At 45.2% G+C, this 20334-nt stretch overlaps 1 protein-coding gene across 1 annotated transcript; it reads right to left on the bottom strand.

Moving 5' to 3' along the window:
• Positions 1-430: 430 nt before the first annotated feature.
• On the bottom strand, positions 431-18950 carry ADRA1A (adrenoceptor alpha 1A). The gene is made up of 2 exons (XM_086865357.1): positions 17946-18950; positions 431-5736 (listed from the first exon to the last, which is right to left on the bottom strand). The coding sequence occupies exons 1-2, from the start codon at positions 18826-18828 to the stop codon at positions 5225-5227; spliced, it is 1395 nt and encodes a 464-aa protein (XP_086721483.1). The 5' UTR covers positions 18829-18950; the 3' UTR covers positions 431-5224.
• Positions 18951-20334: the final 1384 nt, after the last annotated feature.

A 20334-nucleotide genomic window follows, 5' to 3' on the forward strand; every position in this document is an offset into this window, starting at 1 on the left:
TTTCCTTCCCCATGTCTCAGTTCTCCCTTTATAAATCAGGAAATAATAACTCAGCACTTGTCTTTCCCATTTACATTCTTGGGTGGATGAGGATTGTTCTCCTGGTGTTTGTTTATAAGGAATACAGCAAAATGGGCTGGATTTCATCTGGGACCTGATGTTTTACTGTAAGCAAACTGAAGGAGCAGAGTAAGGACCTGGGGCCCAAATGAAATTCTTCTGAGTTTTTTTAAGAACTTAAACTTTTTGAAGTAGAAATCTAAGTTTAATTCATTTATTCACTTTGCAACTTGCTCCTACTAAACCCCACTAAGATCAGAAGTATTGGGAAGAATCTTTACCTGATCCTGTGCCTGAAATGTTTGTTGAACAGAAGACAAATCTGTATGAATAATTTGGAGGAAAAAAACCAACCAACCAGACTTGCAGCTCACATATCCCAAAGTGCACATTCCCCCCAAAAATTTTATTTGTTCAACTTAGCAAGATTTCATATACATTCAGTATTTTGTTCAGGGAAATGACCAGCATGGACTGTTCAAACATGATAAAGCTGGAAAACAGCACATAGAAAATTCAATGACACAAGAATACCACATTCAGAAAATGCACTGCCTGTTTCAGGAGAAATCTTTTAAAACCAGTCAAACTTGTACAACATCCAGGCAAAACAGCTGCTGCAGGCAGAAGGAAAAAAAAATACAAAACCATTTTTTTGCAACCAAAAACTGGCAAAGCAAAAATTGTGTACAATTCCCACAGTCATATTGTCAGGAAGAACTGAGTATTCAGTGAAATTTAGGGAGGTTTTCTATCATTGGTTGAGTGGACTTGCTTTGAAAGTGGAAATCTGCTGAAATTCTGGGCAGGTTTGTGTTTTTGTACTTCAGAAAATGGTTTACAAGGGCTGATTTGGCAGCTGATAAAAAAATTTGGATTAATGCGAGAAAGTCCCATTCTTTGGTGGAGAACTGTAAAATCATGTTTATTTTCACCATTAACACATGGAGGTTTTTGCCTCTGAAAAAGATCTTGATGCTAGCAGGGTGAGTAAGGAGAGGCTGCCCCGGGTTTGGGCTCAGTGCTGGGACAGAAATGTGCATTAAGCAGAGCTTTGAGCCATCGTGGGACTGACGGATGTGCTATTTCTCGTGTGATGGTCGCCATCCAGAGCTCTCCTCCTCAGCAATTCATTTCCCCTTAGCTCACATTTGCTATTTTCTCCTTCTCTGTCAGCATGAGAAATATGCAGCGTGCTCTGCGGAGAAGGAATGACATTTCACTCCAATCCCTGAGACAAATGCTCCGTCTCCTCCCGGGAAATCAGAGCTTCAATTACATCTATCAAGCTGGGGGGAAGAGCTGTATTTTAATGCACCTCTGTAGTGTCTTGTGGTTTTTGTACCACTGTCGTTTATGAAGTACCTTCACAAACATTTGAGTGTGTGAGGGGTGCAGGCAGAGAGCAGATGCTGCTGTGAGAGCAGCTCTCTCACCACCTGTTGGATTTTTTTCTTCCTGGCAAAGGATAACACTGGTGCAGGTCCCAAATCTGTCTGGAGCTAAGTGCAACACTTTGAAGACCAACTGGCTTTTCTCTTTAGCTCTGCTGTCGGAAGAGATCATCTGGGAATAATTGGTGTCAACAGCCTGTCCCCTCGAGTTCATTTTCAACCTTGTCTTGCTTATCCAAACCACATTAAGACAGGAAAGAGGATCAAGGTATCTCTGGGTAGGATGTGAAGTTTGATTACCCAGCAGGGATTCAGCCTGGGCCAGCTGAAACCTTGCTGGATGAATCACTGAGTTGCTCTGTGCCTCAGTAGCTTTATTTTAAACTGAAGTTCCTAATAAAACTCCACTGAGACATGAGCAGCAGTAGCTCAAGGCCAACAGGCACACCTAGAACTGGGCACTTCCACTTCTGCAGAGCAGTAAGACCTTTTTTAACTGACTTCAATCAGAATAAGGTGCTGCAGCCTGTCAGTGTTGCCTTTCAGAAAATTAAGAAAGTCAGGCAGGGAAATTTTATAAAGAAGCTGTGTGAAACCCATTTGCTTACTCCAAGCAGAGAAGCAAGAAATATTCCTGGCATAATCTTTCTTCTTTTCAGTGCTATTGATTTTCAGGACACTCAGGCCTGGAAAAGGAGAATATTCCTTTACACAATGCACAATTTATCCTTGGAGTTGGTGGAGCAAAATAAAGAATATAAAAATCAGAAGACATTTATTTGGATAGTGGGCAGAAGTTAAATATTTGAGATTTGAATAATCTTGCAAAGTACACAAAGCCTCAAAAACATCAGACAGTAGATCTGAATTGAGTGTGGAAACTGGACTACTGAACTTTCCCTGCCCTGGGATGAAGAGGGGTTGGTGACCTGCTTCACCTCAGTCTGCGCAAATTAAATCATCCCTGTGATGCTCCAGCCCCCAGCTCTTTGCAGCAGAGACTGTGCTCCCCCCAGGATGGAAATCTTGGCTGTCACTCCCAGCAGAGATCCGAGAGCATGGTGGGATGTCAGAGCCATCCCTCGGAGGTTTCAGGCAGGACATTTCCACTGCCAGGTCAGGGTGGCTTCGAGGGGACCTCCCGGCACTCGGCTGTTCTCACTCCCCATCTGGCCCCTCTCTGATCTCTGCCCTGTGCTCCTGCCAGCTTTCACACCACACAATCCTGATGCTGGGAAGGTTTTACAAGTGATGACTGATGTCCAGCCTCTGGGACATCAGAGCCTTGTCCTGTTTGTGCTTTCAGACTGACAGATACATTCAGCCTCCGTGGCTGCAGCTCTTTCACCAGTGCCAAGTTCACTTTAAATAACAGAAAAAAATGGGCTGTTTCAATCTGCACGGTTTTTTTTTCTGTTTCCTAGAGTTCCTTCTATGGTTTTTGAGACTTTTCAGTCCAAATATCCACTGAGATGACAAGTGCCAATGACCCTTCTTGCGACAAGGGAACAAGGCAGTTTTCCTGCAGAAATTCTCTGGGGGAGCCAAGCAAATGCTGTGTTTGTTTTTGCTGGCAAACCTGGCAGCAGCAGAGGCGTGGCTGGGACCAGGCTCACCTGATGCTGAAGGCTGGGAGCTTTTCAGAGTCACTGGACACAGAGAGGTCCCTTAGCATCTGTTTGGTGACAAAAAAAAGGATGAAGATGAGACCAAGACTTCATTATTCCAACCTCTGTCTCTGCCATGCAGGAGAACTGTGCTATATCCATGTCCATCCTGACACTGCCAGCAGCAGGTTGACTTATTTATCTTCATCTTACAGGGTCAGATTATATTGCTGCATCAGGACTGCTCTGGAGTTAAATTAATCCAGTTGTGGCAGCCTCCATGTGTAGCTCCACAACAACTCCTTGCCTGACACCATGAAACCTCAATAAATCTGAAATTGCTGCAGCAACCCTGTGTAAATCTCCCAGCTCCAAAGGAGAGATGGCAAAAAGGACCTTTCTGGTAATAAAACAAGTATTGGTTGTAGAATAAGACAGGGTTGGGCACCAAGGATGTGCACTGAAGACTTTAAATCTTGCCAGCCTTGCTCAATTTAAGGGGTGTTTTTTCAAAATGTTTCAAAGTTCAGGTTTTGTCCAAATACACGTCCCACGTATCTGAACCCTGTGAGACTGGAAACCTCGGCCATGAGTCTCATGTGACTTTCTTATGAGATTTCCAGCTTTTCTCCTTCTTCTCTTGGCTTGAAGCACCATGAGAATATTTTCTTACGTGGTATTTCCACACTTTTAGCTTCAAATTCTGGGCCTGAAGAACTTTAAGAGTGATGTGGATTCCTTGTTTAAACTAAAACCGGGATCATGCTACAGGTTTGTGTTCTGGGAGTGCATAAATAAAAGACACAGGCGACAAATCCTCTTGACACTGGGGACTTAATACTGAGTGAGAGATAAATAATGATTTCTCATCAACACTACCAAGGTGTTGTTTCAAGGCACTGTCCTGTGATAATGACACTCATCTCGAGCCCTTTCCCTTTTCAAGGCAGGGGATCCTCAGCACAGGAGCCGACACAGACAAGAGTAGGGGCTCATGTGCTGTTTCAAGGAGCTGAATTCTTACTTGGCAGGCTCGGGAGGAGTCATGTCAAGAGCTGCTTATTTCTAATATTGTACAGAGAATTCCTCCCACTATTTCTTCCAGATGCTGTCCATCTCATTTATTTATTTATTTGGATTAGCTGTATTAAAATATAACATGCTTCCAAATGCTTTCCTCCCAAATTCCCAAGGGACGGCCCTTTCTCATGGGGATGGATGTCCTTAAGCTGTTTAACATGCTTAACTCCCCCTGCTCAGAACAAGGGGAAAGTTCCTGACTCCAGAGTACCCAGGATCTCACAGAAAGCTTTGAGCACTTGGTATTGAAGGAGTCGGGAAAAGGAATGTAGCAAAACACTGGGCAGGGAGACAAGAAAAATCTGCAGCTTTTCCAGTGACTGTGGCACTGATCTGGCTATCGAGCACCTGAGCAAGGAATTGCTGAGCCTTTCAGCAGGTTCCTGATGGACTCAGAAGGTGAAAAACAAAAGGATGAGTGCAAGTCAGCTCTTTGAGCCTTGTTTGATGAGGACTTACCTAGTTTTGAGTTTTATTAGACCCGCATCAAGGCGTAGGGATCGTCTGAACAAACCAGGGGCACATGCACATTTTCATTTGGTTTGGTGTGGAGATTAGGGAGGCTGATTGTACAAAAGGGAAAGTTCTCCTTGGTTTCTGAAGCTCGGTGGAGTGCAGTCACTTGGATCAAGTTTTCCTTGGCAATGGAGTTGACTGAAATCCACAGCTGAGGTTTGGCTTTATGGGGAGGGGTGGAATCACAAAATGGCTCTGAAGGTGGAGCTGTCAGAGACTGTCGAGGCTGAAAGGTCAACCACAGGCTCTTTGTGGCTCTCTCTTTCTCCTCCACTGCCCTTAAATGAGAGCAGTGGGAACTTTGAAAGAGGAGAACAGAGAGATAAAGCCTTTAAATGCCAAGGAAACGCCTGGCAGATACTGGACCCTCAGAATACCATCCACTGAAGCCTTGCCCAGTCTTTGAGGGGCTCTGTTCATGCTCCCAGCACTCACATACATCCTTCCTGGAAAGATTTGGCCCTGTTTCACCTGTTCAGATTCGCATCCTTTCAACTATCACCACACCTACTCCTACTTCCCCATCCCGCGAGGCCTCCAGGCCGGCAGCCTGGTGCGCCCAGCCGCTTACACATCCTCCCCGCTCTCACTCAGGGAGATGGAGTGGATTTTAATGGTTGGCACTTTGCAGTTCTCGTGGCCGAGGCTCCCTGAAGCTCCTGGACAGCAGCATTCCTGCAGGAACCCTTTGCTCTTGGCTTTGGCAGCCGTGCAGTCTTTGGAGACGGCGGTTTTGGTGGGCACGCCCTGCACGGCCGAGAAGATCTTCCACTCGCAGACCCCGTCCGACTTGGAAATCTTGTAGAAGGTTTCTCCCGACCCCACAGGGATCCTCACCACCCCTTTGCCACTCTCCATGCCCTGGCCAGCAGGATGGTTGAGGTTGAAGCTGGGGGTTTGCTTCTTTGCTGGCTGCTTCCTCAGGAGGCACTGAGCTTTCAGCACGTTCTGGAACGCTTTCTTGAACTCTTGACTTGAGCATGGATAGATGATGGGGTTGATGCAGCTGTTTAAATATCCCAGCCAAAATGTTATTTTAAAAAGTGTGTCCGGGGGTTTGATTGCAGGAAAGAAAGAACCTAAAATGGAAAATACGCAGAGTGTTAGGGCAGAGGCAGTGAGGAATTGCAGGTAACCAAAGAAACTAAAACACTGGAAAAAATAAATAGGATTTTGTTCCGTCTTGAAAAAATCATGACTGGAAGGACAATTCCTGCAGGAACAAGCATTTTGGGATCTGTGGTGTCACACAGTTACATGGATGTTCCATCAGAAATCAGTTCAAGAGAGCTATTTTATAATTATAAGCATTATATTCCCATTTAGAGCTAGAGAGGCAGCCAGAGAGCTGATTCCAGGGATAGGGGAAAATTCCTTCCTCAGGGACTCCTAACTCAAGATTAATTACCCAGATGACAGCAGTATCTTTAAGGTCATCACATGGGGCTTCAGATGGCAAGAAAATCACACCATTTCAGAAGGGTTAGAGAAAAGAGGGGTTAGAGTTGACTGTGTTAATTGAAATGATGAATTATTGGGTACTGATATTGCCCAAAACCTTCAGAAAATCTAACTATCCACATCCTGCCTCATGGAATGCAGCTAAAATTGAGAAAATTGAGAGAAGTTAAAGGAAAGATTCTTTCTCATACCAAGGAACACTGGGGAGGGTCTCTTAGGAAGCCATGAGATGTGTGTCTATCTATATCTATATCTATATCTATATCTATATCTATATCTATATCTATATCTATATCTATTTATATATAATTACATTCAATATATATATTATATATATCAATATATATAATATATTTATACTATTATATATATGTTTATACTATTATTTATATTATGTATATGTATATGTATATGTATATGTATATGTATATGTATATGTATATGTATATTTATATTTATATTTATATTTATATTTATATTTATATTTATATTTATATTTATATTTATATTTATATTTATACACACATATTCTGAAATACACTTTCCATGTTACCTTCCCAAGATGATTCAAAGAGCAAGACCTTTGATGGCTCTTTAGCAAGGAAAGTACTTTGGCATTTCTTTTCCAATAGAATCATGAGTTATTTGCTGATTTAAAATCTTGGCAATGTTTTTCCTGATGCCAAACCTTTGGTTTTATTAAAAAAAAATAAAAATCCCAGAAACAAAATTGACTTGTTTTGGAATTTATACTCAAATTTATAATAAACAGGACTTTTAGCACTGGCAACGCCTTGTCTTCCTGCTTCCCCTGGAATAACTGTAAGCATGTGGAAAGAAATACTTTCTTTGGAAGGTTTAGGCATTGATGCATCCATCATCCTCTGCAGTTTAACCATGTCTGGGATCAGCTCCCAAGCTTTACATGGATTGATCTGTGCCTGGACCTCTCCTGGCCCAGGAAAAGCTGATAATGCTCTCCGAGGGTGCTTTGACAGAAATCTGAGAGCTGCCCAAACCCTTTTCCTCAGTCTTGGTCAAACAAAGCTGCAGCATTTGCAGCAAATGCCTACCAGTGGCCAGAGCGATTCCTGGGGTGGTTCTGCGTGTGTGGGAACGCACCAGAACCCGCCTGGGCTGCTCCAGGTGCAGGGGATCCATCTCCTGCTCATCCTGCTGGACATTCCTGCCAGGAACCTGCACAGATCTCGTGGTGGCAGCAGCTTCTGCACCCGAGCAGAGCCCACGGCCCAGGCCCGGCCAGGGAGGGGACATGGGGCAGCCAGAGGAGCCATGCAGGCCTCTCTGACCTGGGAGCGGGGCTTTGTGTGTGCTACAGCAGCAGGGAAGTGACACCAGGGCAGGATCAACACAGCGTGCTTTGGGTTGGGAGGGACCTTAAATCCCACCCAGTGCCACCCCTGCCATGGGCAGGGACAGCTCCCACTCACCCAGGCTGCTCCAAGCCCTGTCCAACCTGGCCCGGGACACTTCCAGCGATCCAAGGACACAGCCACAGGTGCTCTGGAAATTCCATCCCAGCCCCTCTCCACCCTCACAGGGCGGAATTCCTTCCCAATATCCCCTCTAACCCTGCCCTCCGGCAGTTTGAAGCCTTTCCCCCTTGCCCTGTCCCTCCAGGCCTTGTCCCAAGTCTCTCTCCAACTGACTTGGAGCCTCTGGGGGCACTGAGCCTTTCCCAAAGCTCTCTTGGAGCCTCCAAGGGCACTGAGCCTTTCCCAAAGCTCTCTTGGAGCCTCTGGGGGCACTGAGCCTTTCCCAAAGCTCTCTTGGAACCTCCAAGGGCACTGAGCCTTTCCCAAAGCTCTCTTGGAACCTCCAGAGGCACTGAGCCTTTCCCAAAGCTCTCTTGGAGCCTCTGGGGGCACTGAGCCTTCCCCAAAGCTCTCTTGGAACCTCCAAGGGCACTGAGCCTTTCCCAAAGCTCTCTTGGAGCCTCCAGGGGCACTGAGCCTTTCCCAAAGCTCTCTTGGAGCCTCCAAGGGCACTGAGCCTTTCCCAAAGCTCTCTTGGAGCCTCTGGGGGCACTGAGCCTTTCCCAAAGCTCTCTTGGAACCTCCAAGGGCACTGAGCCTTTCCCAAAGCTCTCTTGGAGCCTCTGGGGGCACTGAGCCTTTCCCAAAGATCTCTTGGAGCCTCCAAGGGCACTGAGCCTTTCCCAAAGCTCTCTTGGAGCCTCTGGGGGCACTGAGCCTTTCCCAAAGCTCTCTTGGAGCCTCTGGGGGCACTGAGCCTTTCCCAAAGCTCTCTTGGAGCCTCTGGGGGCACTGAGCCTTTCCCAAAGCTCTCTTGGAGCCTCCAGGGGCACTGAGCCTTTCCCAAAGCTGTCCCTTCCCCAGGCAGTGCAGGACGTGCCACAGGAGCTCTGTCTCTGTACCAAACCTCTGATTCCAGCCTCAGGTATGACCTGGCCACCAAGCATGGCCCTCGCTGTCTCCATGGTGGCTTCTGGTTGCCCCAAGCTGGCCTAGGCAGAGAAGTTTCATTATTGCTTTCAGTATCAACCAGATTTTAAGACCAAAAAGGTTTTTTGCTAAGGAAAACAAATGCTGTTTTGCAGTGAAGCACAAGCAAGCACGCGCATCCACAACCTAAAATTTTTCTCAGCAAATTAATGCTTCTCTCCTTTAGTGAAAACCAACTGAATAACATTCTCAAAGAACTTTCTGGCTGAAGTCATTGGCAGATGAAAAATAATGAAAGGCTTCTAAATGTCCAAATCACGCTCAATTTTTTGGTTTGTTTCCTCATTTAAATGCAGTGTATCTGCTGCTTTCCCTTTTTGTGGCGAGACAAAAGGTGAACCAAATCCCGCTTTAGGGAATCAGCTGTGTGAGGCCAAGTGTAAAAACGGGTAAACAATAACAATTCCTGTTTGCTGCAACTCCTCGCTCTCTCCAGATGGAATGCAAGGGCTGTGCCAAAGTCTGATAAAAATAGAAAACAGCCAGTGTCAGACTCTGTCCCTTGCTCTTTTTTTGGGGTGGGATCTGCATGTTAATTTATTAATGTCGCCTTTTTTGGTTCATCAGTGGGAGAGCCTTGTTGCCTTGGAGTAACACACAGTGCAAGAAAATGAAGGAGCTTTAACAGCACAGGGACTTTGCTCTCTGCAGACCCCTCTATTCACTGGCTCTCAGAGAATCATGGAATGGTTTGGGTTGGAAATCATCTCATTCCAACCCTCTGCCATGGGCAGGGACACCTTCTGCTGTCCCAGAGTGCTCCTGGGACACTTGGACACTTCCAGGGATGGAGCAGCCACAGCTTCTCTGAGAATTCCATCCCAGCCTCTCCCCACCCTCACAGGAGGAATTTCTTCCCAATATCTAATCCAAGTGTATCCTCCTTCATCCTAAAGCCATTCCCCCTGTGTTTTCAGCGCATGCCCTGGTAAAAACTCCCTCTCCAGCCTCCCTGTAGGGTGTGCTTGACACTCAGGGGCCGCAGAAATCTCTGTCCTCCTCTTGCAGCCACACAGTTACCTCTGTAGCTCAGAACCATTCCCTAATCTTTCCTGTTGGCTACCTGAGTATCTAGGAAAAGGGGAAAAATATCTTATTTTCCAAATCCTTGGGGAATGGTGTTCCTCCCCAGAGAGTCCTATGAATGTGTCCCTTTCTTCCAAACCTTTAATATTCAGAGATATTGTTGTGATCAATCTCAGTGGCTGATGGATCTGGTAATGAGCAGGAGGCATTTTCAAACCTGGTGACAAAGGGGTTTGCTCAGTGCTGAGCACTCAGAATGGACAGCCCAGGTCAGAGGAACTCAAAGGAGAAATAAAACAATGATTTTGGTTGTTTTTTTGTTTTTTTTTTAAACAATGACCATAATTAATAATGAGATTAAACAAGAGTGGTGAATTATCTTTTTTTTAGGGTGTGTGGGACATGTTCCCTACTGAGTAGTGAGAGCAGGTGGAGCTGGGATGAGCATTTCCATGCAATCCTTCACCATTTGGTGACTGCCAGTGCATGTCAGCCAAAGTTTGGGCACTTGGATACCATCAGCCAGGGCTGAGAAAACATAATCAATGCACCTAATTCTCTGAGCAAATTTTTCCAATCCTCTCAACTCCAGACCAGGTGGAATCACAGGTGCCATCCAGGTGTCCTCCAGCAGAGCTGGTAGGTGAACAGCAGCTAAGATATTAAGTTTTTACCCTTGAAATTAATTCTCTGTGCTGTTCACTGGTCTTAATATCTTCCTTTGCACACTGTCGGGAATTAAATGGTAAATAGTGGCAAACCTGGTTAAAGTTTAAAGGTTTCACCTTACGCTGTCTCCCTGCAGTCTGTGCTGGAGGAACAGTAAAGAAAGCTTCAAGAGGTGTTTCCATGCATTTTGAATCATGGATTGAGTAAATGATGCTGGAATTCCTGCTTTGTTTTCAAAAGGTTGGGGACACTTAAGTGTCAGTAGCAAAATACAATTGCTCCTTGTAAAATGAAATAAAATAAAATGTACTATGAGCCTCCCGAGATCTTTTGCCATTAGGTGTTTCATCACTCATCCCTGGAAATGTCAGGATTGCATTTTCTTCCCTCATCATTTATTTTCCTGTTTGACATCTGGAAGTCTCTGCAGCTCTGAGAGATAAGTTTGCCACGTCCCTCCTGGTGAGTAAGTGCCAATTCACTCTCAAAGATGTAATTTGACTTTGTCATTTGTCACAAGAGTTGCTTGATTATGGGTTGTTTAAAAACCAGCCCTGATGTCTGCATCATTTCATTGATGGGCAGCAGAGAGGGTTTTGGAACCTGCCAGACTGTAAAAACTCGTGTTGTTTACTCTGCATCATCACTGCCAGCACCATGGGAATCAGATCCTGTATATTTGTGTGACCCATGAACCCTCTGTGGTGTTAAAACCATCTCAGCTACAAACCCATCTCTGCTACAAACCCATCTCTGCTACTGAATCTGGTTTAGGTTTGCTGCTTTTCCCCCCTTTTTTTATTTTTGTGTAGCTTAAATTTGGTGACTGAGGCAGAGCACAGAGGTCATGTGGGGGTGATGCTTCTTCAGTGCTTGGGGGAGACCAGGGCTGTATCCATAGAGAATCCCAGACTGGTTTGGGTGGGAAAGGACCTTAAATCCCACCCAGTGCCACCCCTGCCATGGCAGGGACAGCTCCCACTGGCCCAGGCTGCTCCAGCCTGGCCTTGGGCACTGCCAGGGATCCAGGGACAGCCCCAGCTCCCCTGGGAATTCCATCCCAGCCCCTCCCCACCCTCACAGGGAACAATTCCTTCCCAATGTCCCATCTAAATCTCCACTTCTCCATTTTGAAGCCATTCCCTGTGTTCTGTCCCTCCATCCCTTGTCCCAAGTCCCTCTCCAGCTCTTGGAGCCCCTTCAGGCTGGGAACAGGATGAGTGCTCTGGTTACAGGGAAGGAAAGCTCACACCACAGGTCCTGCCTTGGAGCAGTCAGTCCAGAGGGCAGCAGCTCCTCCAGAGCCATAAAAACCCAGAGGATGAAGCACAGAGGAGCGCTGATATCCCAAAAGGAATGAACTGTGTGCCAGGGCCTCCCTACATCTCTCCTGGCTCTACAAACATTGATAAATATGCTACATGTTGTGTTCCCAAGCCCAGTGCTAGCTCTAAACTTTATTCCCTAAGACAAGTGTTCTATACTGCATCTCAGGGCATGGCACAATCTGCCCTCTGGAAAGTGTATTTATAAATATAAGTGTATATTTATATACATATATATATATGTTGCTGCAGACATTCAGCAGCTGCCCCCTGTGCACACAGGACCTCCCCCATATGCTCTCACTGTTCCCTTATGGGAAGTATTTTTTATGGAATAAAAAATGGTATCAAGGAACCCTTGGACAGCAGAAAATGATCCTGGACTCTGCAGAATCCAATTAACACAACCGGTGCAGAAAGAGCAGTGATGTGAGGAAGTCTTGCACTTTCAGATGTGTCTCCCCAGGGTCTGGAATATCGTGGCTGTTCCAGAGGGAAAATGAGAGGGACTTTGTGCTTGGCTATCCCTGGTCCATAAAAAAACAGATGCAGAAGGAGGAGCGGGTTTGTTTTCCCTCCCAAAGCCCTGCATTCAGCTCTGTGCAGCACCACGAGGGTGTCTGGGCACAGGTGAGAGGTGAAAAGCTCAGCAGCAGGAATGGGTCGGTCTGGGAACACTGCTCTGATGATTTGGATTATTTCAGGCCTAATTTATGCTCTGTTTCATATTGTACCCACTTAGGATGGATGATATTTCTGGCAAATGTCTCAGCAAGCAACTATTTCCAGATTCGCTGCGGGCAGCTGCAGATTTAGAAAGCTGATAAAAAACCATGGGAAGGTAAACTGAGGTTTTGTTACCCTTGTAAACACGAATAATCACATTGTTTCACAAATCAGTGTAATTGTCACTCCAGTTCCAGTTCCCAAGCTGTGGAATGGGTCTGGATCCCATTGCTGACATTTTGAAGATATTTGATATTTGCCCTCAAGCCCTCGCTCTTGAAGTCATTCACTTACAATAAAATAATAATTTTCCTTTAAAAATTAAAAAAAAAAACAAACCAGAGAATAGTTTGAGAAGCTGGGCCTGTCTCAGGCTGTCTCATGAGCTTTTTGTCTGTCATGATTTTGGAATCCTTGGAGTTAGAAACAAGGAATTATCTCCTTCAGCAAGAGCCAAGCATCTCTCCCGTTATCCAAATTGCAGACAAATCCTGACATTTGCCCAGCAGGGTGGGAGAATCACTCACCACAACCTTTCCATCACTCCCCAGCCCTGGATTGTGCTGTGGCATTTGGGAATGGGTGAGAGATGACACTTCTGCCTCCTGTACTCTGGGGACTTGCAAGTGGTGGCTGTGTGAGGAGAGATATTCTGGGACAAGGATGTGGCTGCGTGACAGGATCTCCTGAAGCAGAGCACAGCTATCCCACCTTCCCTCCCTTGGTTTTAGTATAAATCAGTATAAAAGGTTTTTTAACATTGATTCTTCCCCTCCTTTGCTGTGTTTTGAGCCACTGGGAGGCATTTCAGGATTTGGGAATGGTGGAGAAATGTTGGCCCAGGGATGTCTGTGGGATCTTTGTCATTAGCTGAGTTCTTGACACAGACCAACACTGCCTTTACAGTCTGTGACTATGAAAAATGCCCCTTGTGATCAGCAAAAAACCTAAAAAAATCCCTTGCCATGGAAATGTCTTGGCTGTTTATCCTCATGGCTGAAGTTCTCCCCATTCAATGGTTTAACTCACACACCCTGTGCTCTGAACTCCAGGAGTGCAAATATCCTTCCTCTCCCTGAGCAGGGCTCCAGAGAAAGAGCTGGAGCTTTATTCTGGGGGGTTTTTCCCACTTTTATATATTTTTTTTCTCTCTTTCTCACTGAGAGAACACTGAAATATTCACGTGGGGAGTCTGTGTTGGTGTGTGTTGCTACTCTGAGCCTTTTGACCCTCTGAGAGGTCATGTTATGTCAACAGCAGAGATGGAAAAATGCACTTTATTTTTCTGGCTTATGTCTAATGAAAGCAGAGTGGTTCTCTTTGACTACAGTTAAAAAAATTACCACAAAATAGTAAACAGAAACCAGCTGCAGACAGGATTAGAGGATTCCCTTGACAGTGTCTGTGTCAGTTCACAGGACTCATTTACTCCTCGACCACAAACACAAACACCCTCCAGCAGATCCTCTTTTTTACTTTCTTAATTACAAGAATGACTGACAAATGTTAAACCCTTCCTCTCCCTTGCCCAGTTTAGGATTTTTTTTTTCCTGTGGCCTCCTAGCTTGGACTTTCTCTTTTCATTTCTTCCAGCTTTGGGAAGCAACACCTACACCCAGAGCTGAGCCACAGGAAACAGACCCCAAGCAAAGCTCTGGGAACTTGTTCTCCTCTGAGGGTTTGTTAAGATAAATCATCAATCTCAGGCTGGGATCATTTTTACAACACCCCCAACCCTTTTTCTCCATCAGTTCTCTGCACGTTTCACCTTAAAAAAAACTCCAAGCACTGTCTTTTATGCTGCTGATAAGAAAGATTATGAAGAATTCCCAGGGCAACACATCAATTTCAGTTACAGGACAAGGTCTGTTCTGTCACTTGTAACATGAAAACTTTTCATCACTGGGGGCTTTCACTGATTTCTGGGCTCTTCCAGCTCTGAGTCTTTCTGTGTCTGTCTGTCTGTCTATCTATCTATCTATCTATCTATCTATCTATCTATCTATCTATATCTATCTATCTATCTATCTATCTATCTATCTATCTATCTATATCTATCTATATCTATCTATTATCTATCTATCTATGTATCTATCTATCTATCTATCTATCTATCTCTATCTATCTATGTATCTATATCTATCTATCTATATCTATCTATCTATCTATCTATCTATCTATCTATCATCTATCTATATCTATCTATATCTATCTATTATCTATCTATCTATCTATGTATCTATGTATCTATCTATCTATCTATCTCTATCTATCTATCTATGTATCTATGTATCTATCTATCTCTATCTATCTATCTATCTATCTATCTATCTATCTATCTATCTATATCTATCTATCTATCTATCTATCTATCTATCTATCTATTATCTATCTATCTATCTATCTATCTATCTATCTATCTATCTATCTATCTATATCTATCTATCTATCTATATCTATCTATCTATCTCTTTATATCTATCTATCTATCTATCTATCTATCTATCTATCTATCTATCTATCTATCTATCTATCTCCTATATCCCTTTCTCTATCTATATCCTATGTCCCTTTCTAGGAACTGCAAGAGGAGAGCACAAAGCCAGAACTGCAGGTTGTGATTGGGAATGCAGAGCCCAGATTGCCCAGATGACGCACCCAGATCTGAGCCTCTCCCCACAAAGCCCCTGCCCCTTGGCCCAGGAGCTGCAGATAAGCTCAGGCTCTTCCCCTTAGCCCTCTCTGAGAGATGCAGACAGGCTCAAAGTTGCTCTTTCCTGGCTCTGTTTTGTTGTTTTGTGTGCCTGGTGGTCACTGAACGGCCAGTTGAAGCCATCATTGATGCCAGCTCTGCTTGGTTCTGCTCACAGGAATGAAAACCTGACTTCTTCCAGGAGAAACCTAAGTTCTGACAACCTTGTGTGGTACAGAAGTGTTGTGAGCAGTGAGTTCACACTCCAGCATGCAGAGGAAAAGCAAATATTAGCCTCACTTATTTTCCTGCAACAGGATTATAATTTCCTGGCTTTTTCCACAAACAGCAAGCTAAGGGAGAAGGAGTGTTGGATTATTGAGCTGAAGGACTTTGCACAGACCCTTTGGAATGAAACTTAATCCAGGACAGTAAGAAAAAAACTCCATTCCTTACACAGACTGCAACTGGTACCTTTACACCCCAGCTTCAATTCAGGTTATTTTTTATGGCAGGGATACTTCAGCTGTTTCTCCATCAGCCAACATGGATATTGTGCCTTTCTCAGTATCCTTCTATCCCTCTTGCCCTTCCCATACCTGCACCTCAAGGCTTTCTGCCCTGCTTTATTACACACTTGAATAAACCTAGTGTTTCTTGCCTGGATGCAGCTCTTGGCTGCCAGAGTGGATGTCAGGGGATGTGGAGATCTTGAAGGTGCTGGAGATCACAATGAAGTTAATCTAGGTTTGGGGAAGTTGTGCTGCATGGAATGAGCACAGCTGTCTGAAGAGGTCTGGGCAGCAGTTTTGGAGTGTCTGTCTCATGGGCAATCTGCACTGGAATCATGGAATTACAGGCATTTAGGTTGGAAAAGATCTCTTGGATCATTGAGTCCAACCATCCACCTATAAATGATGTCCCTGCACGGCACCTCCACACCTGTCCAATCCCTCCAGAACTGCATGGTGGGACCATGTTTTGGTCTGTCCCATGGCCACAGAGCTGCAGAGCCCAGTTCACAGCCATGTGTGCTCTGAGTTCCACCAGGGTTTCCACAAGGAGCATTTTATACACCTGGAAACTCTGATCCCTTCTGCAAGATCACTTCCCTTCCCCTTCCCAACTGGACCTGCCTGCAGGACAGACCCGAGTGTGGCTGTTGTCTTTTGGAAAGTGCTCTGCGTCAAGATGTGAGTCCTTGGCTTTTTTGAGGACTTTTTTAGTGCCACTTGCCAGTTTAATCAGTTTTTTAATCAGCAGCAAATAGGTTTTGAAAGCCCTATAATATATGCTTTAAAAATAACCCAGTAACCCCCAAAAACAGAGGAAAAAACCTCCAGAGTTTCCTTACAAGGAATCAAAGGAAGATGCAAAACCATTCTGGAGCCCAGAAGATTTCTTAAATCCAAAGCAAATTTATTAACAACAGCTCTGTGCGGGCAACCACATTTGCAGATGAAAAGTGTGTTTAATGCATTCTCCCAAACCCTTTCTGAGTATGTTTCAGTCATCTTGGCAAGCAGCATTCCAACGTGCTGACATCCTGGCCAGCACCAGCCAGGCCCTTGGGGGCTCCTCCTTAGGAAACAGCTCCAATCCAGCACATCCCAGCACTGGCCAAGAGGAAAAAAATCTGAATTTTTGGGGGTTTTTCACATTAACAACAGGTTTTTGTGTGAATTGATAAATCTTGATAAAACCACTAGAGGTTAATTGAAAAAGAACAGTTATTTGTAAGATTGAAAAAAGCAGAATTTAAAAAAAATGGGAAATAGAACCCCCAAATCTTTCTTTTCATGTTTAGGTAAGGCTGCTTTACATTTTTCTTAGTGGTCCATATTGTTGTCTTACTAACTAAAGCTCCTTACTAACTAAAGCTGAATAAAATCTTACTTTATTTTTCCTGTGATTTTGCCTGTGTTTTAAGATAGTCAGAAAGCATAAAAGCAGAAGCCCTTTCCATAAAAAAAAAAAACCTGAAATTGAGCAAGTCACAGATTTTAGTTTCCATGCTTGAAAACCCCAATATTTAATGGCAGAGCCCGACTCAGAGTGATGAGCCACATCCCTCACCCTGAGATATAGGTATGAAATTAGTATTCTGCCTTTACATCCTGCAACTGCATCAAAGGTAACTGAGCAAGGTTTAATTAAAATTCTAATTACTTCTTTATATTCCAGCAAAGCAGAACAAATCCCCAGCTTTGCTCCTCTTTGGAATGACAACTGGAGAATAAATATTCATGGTGGCTGAGCCAGTGTTGGGCCAGTGGGCTCAACGCGTTCCCAGAAAAGATGCAAAGCAGGGCAGTATAAAATTGGTTGGAAGGATCCTCACTTATGTCTCCTGACGGGTCATATGAAAAATTGGATTAGAAGATTAACTTTGTTTGGAGTTATGGTATCTCACAGGATGAATTTCCTGATAGGGAAATGATGTTTTTTCCTTAGAGGGGAAATCATCAGTGCTGAGCACTCCGTGAGATCTGTGAACAGCTGCTTCAACCCTGAATGTATTTATATCCTGACCTTTTATACATTTAAGTCACCTGGCTGCAAACATAAACACACAAACTCCTAAAGATCCTGTTCCTATAGCAGAGATGGTCACAAATATCTGCCCTAGCTCACAAAGAGGATTTTCTATGTGGGAAAAATACAAGCCTGTTTCCCTGGTTTTCAGAATTTTGTTTCTCATCACCAGAGACATTTGGTCTCATTTGAGCATTTCTTTCACGCTCCCTGCTTTGTGGTGGTGAGTGTTTTGGTTTTTTGACAGCTTTGCAGGACAAAATTGTTCCCTCAGAGCTTTTCTGATCAGCGTTATCACACACAGCCACAAGCACAGCCCTCCCTGCGCAGAAGGCTCTGGAAGACACACAGGGGTTGGCTCTACTTACCAAGAGGCATTACTACAAAAAATGGGAGCCAGCAGAGAACGAAGCATCCTACCACTATTCCCAGGGTCTTGGCAGCTTTCTTTTCCCTGGAGAACTTGAGCAGGCGCACAGAGAAGTGGTGCTTGCTCTTGGGGTTGGGCGCGGAGCCGCTCGCACCGGGTGCGTTTTTGCGGTGGATGCGGAGGGTCACCTCCTCGGAATGGGATCTCTCCGTCTTCAGCCCAGAGCTCAGCCCTTTGTTTTCCCTTTTGGCCACCACGTAGACGCGGCAGTACATCACCAGAATGATGATCAGGGGAAGGTAGAAGGAGCCCAGTGCTGAGAACAAGACGTAGCCAGGCTCCTCGGTGATCTGGCAGATAGTCTCATCCTCGGGGGCCGGCTCCTTCCAGCCAAAAAGGGGCCCGATGGAGATGACCAGGGACAGAGCCCAGACACACAGCAGGGCCAGGAGGCCCCTCCTCTCGGTCACTATGCTGGGGTATCTCAGCGGGTAGCTCACCCCGATGTACCGGTCGATGGAGATGATGCAGAGGCTCATGATGGAGGCAGTGCAGCAAAGCACGTCAACAGCTGCCCAGATGTTGCAGAAGATCCTCCCAAAGACCCAGTAGCCCAAAATCTCCATGGTAGCTGAGAAAGGCAGGACGGTAGAAGTCAGGAGGAGGTCAGCTACAGCCAGGTTGATGATGTAATAGTGGGTGACACTCTGGAGGTGTCTGTGGCAGGCTACGGACAGGATAACCAGGATATTCCCCAAAACCCCAAAAACAATCAGCCCCCCTAGAATAACACCCAGTAAGATGGCCTTGGAAATGTTCACGGGCTCCACAGAGTGGGTGCAGTTGGAGCACTCGGAGGAGTTTCCAGGGAGGAAAGCCATGGCTGGAAATGTCCATGTGAGGCTGCTGAACTTTCCAGGCAGGAACAGGGACAAGATCAGTTCTTGGAAGGTCCTATAGGCAACATTTGCCTGGCCTTGCTGGGGAATAGAGTTTTGAAGAATGTCTTAAAACTGCAGCACCAGCAGCAATAAGAAAGATCCAGAAACATATTAGAAAACCTACCTTTGCTCCTACGCTTTCACCAGAATAGCACGGTTGATACTCACCAGTATCGAGTCAAATTTAACTCCTTCTGCATTTTCCTTGGGGTGCACAAATGGGGCTACACAAACCTGAGGCTGTTTATCCCACTTTCCATGGTTATGTGATGAGAAGTACTGGAGCTGCAGGTTAAAATCATTTCTGTATTTTGGGGAAGGCTCTGTATTTAAGGAAAGTAAATATTCCAAAGGGCCTCCAATTTAGCTTCTGAGAGGAAATCACCGACACTTTTGACTGCCTGGTGTTAATCCTGATTCTGCCTTAAAACTGGCTTAGAAACCTGACTGTGTAGAGGTTGCTGCTGTGTCTGCCCAGCAATTTTCTTTGAGATACCCATCCTCAGGGTCTAGGCTGTCAGTCAGAGCTTTCCATACTTGGAGCACTCATCAGTCGAGGTCCTGGGCCGCAGATTAAAGCTCATTTACATCAGCTGGCTCTGAGGGGGAAGAGTGGAGTTTGCTGTGTGCACAGGGCCGTGCTCTTGCGCTCTCTGCAGATCCTCACCCCCCTGGAGAAGACAAAAACACGAACAATGTGATTCCCAGAAGCCACACTCGCTGCTAGGGTTCCCATATAAGAATAGAGCAGGAGGCTATTTTAGGGCGCTTTCCTCAGGCTGCCTCCAGCCAGTGGAACCAACCTTTTCCAGCCCAGCATTGTTTAACAGCAACTGAGAGATCCAAGTGGGTTTTCCTGCCTGAATTTTCCCTTTTATATGGCGATAGGCATCAATCCTAATTACCAGCTCATCTGCAGAGACCAGCTTTAGGAGAGACAGAAGCCTGCAGGACACAATTCAGGACTATACAAACTGTGAAGCAGATTTAGAAGCCCAGGATTTAATCTCAGCTTTCTTTATTAAGTGAGACCTTTCCCCACTGAAGTGTTAATTCAGCTGAGCTGCCCATTTTGAAAATCTATAGGGAAAAGCAATTCCAAAGCCCAGCAGAAGACGTTGCAAGGAGCAAGCCTCCTAGTGAGTAACACAACATTTCAGAGTATCTGGAAGCCAAGCTCAGCCTTTGCTGACTAAATATGGAGAAAAGGTACCTCGGATGGAAAAGTGAGGATTAGCCTGGGAACCAAGACCTGGGGGGCACGGAGAGGAGGGCTGCAAGTGGGAGCTGCAAAACCTTTCCCAGCACCTCCATGTGGATATATAATTCCCATCTCAAATATTAATCAGATGTGAAAAATCACCATGAAGACTTTGGCTGTAAAACCCCAGATGAGGAATGACTCTCTAAGTGTCCATGGGATGAGTCCCTCAGATCGTGCTTTAA

This window comes from Cyanistes caeruleus, chromosome 29 (genome assembly GCF_971803275.1).
Source record: "Cyanistes caeruleus chromosome 29, bCyaCae1.hap1.1, whole genome shotgun sequence".
NCBI classification, from domain to species: Eukaryota; Metazoa; Chordata; class Aves; order Passeriformes; family Paridae; genus Cyanistes; species Cyanistes caeruleus.

Excerpts from the sequence above, each read along its gene's own strand:
- ADRA1A (XM_086865357.1), bottom strand. The coding sequence starts at position 18,828 with ATGGCTTTCCTCCCTGGAAACTCCTCCGAGTGCTCCAACTGCACCCAC. Across the intron at positions 5,737-17,945 it reads TTTTGTAGTAATGCCTCTTG|GTTCTTTCTTTCCTGCAATC; the intron begins GTAAGTAGAGCC and ends TTTCCATTTTAG.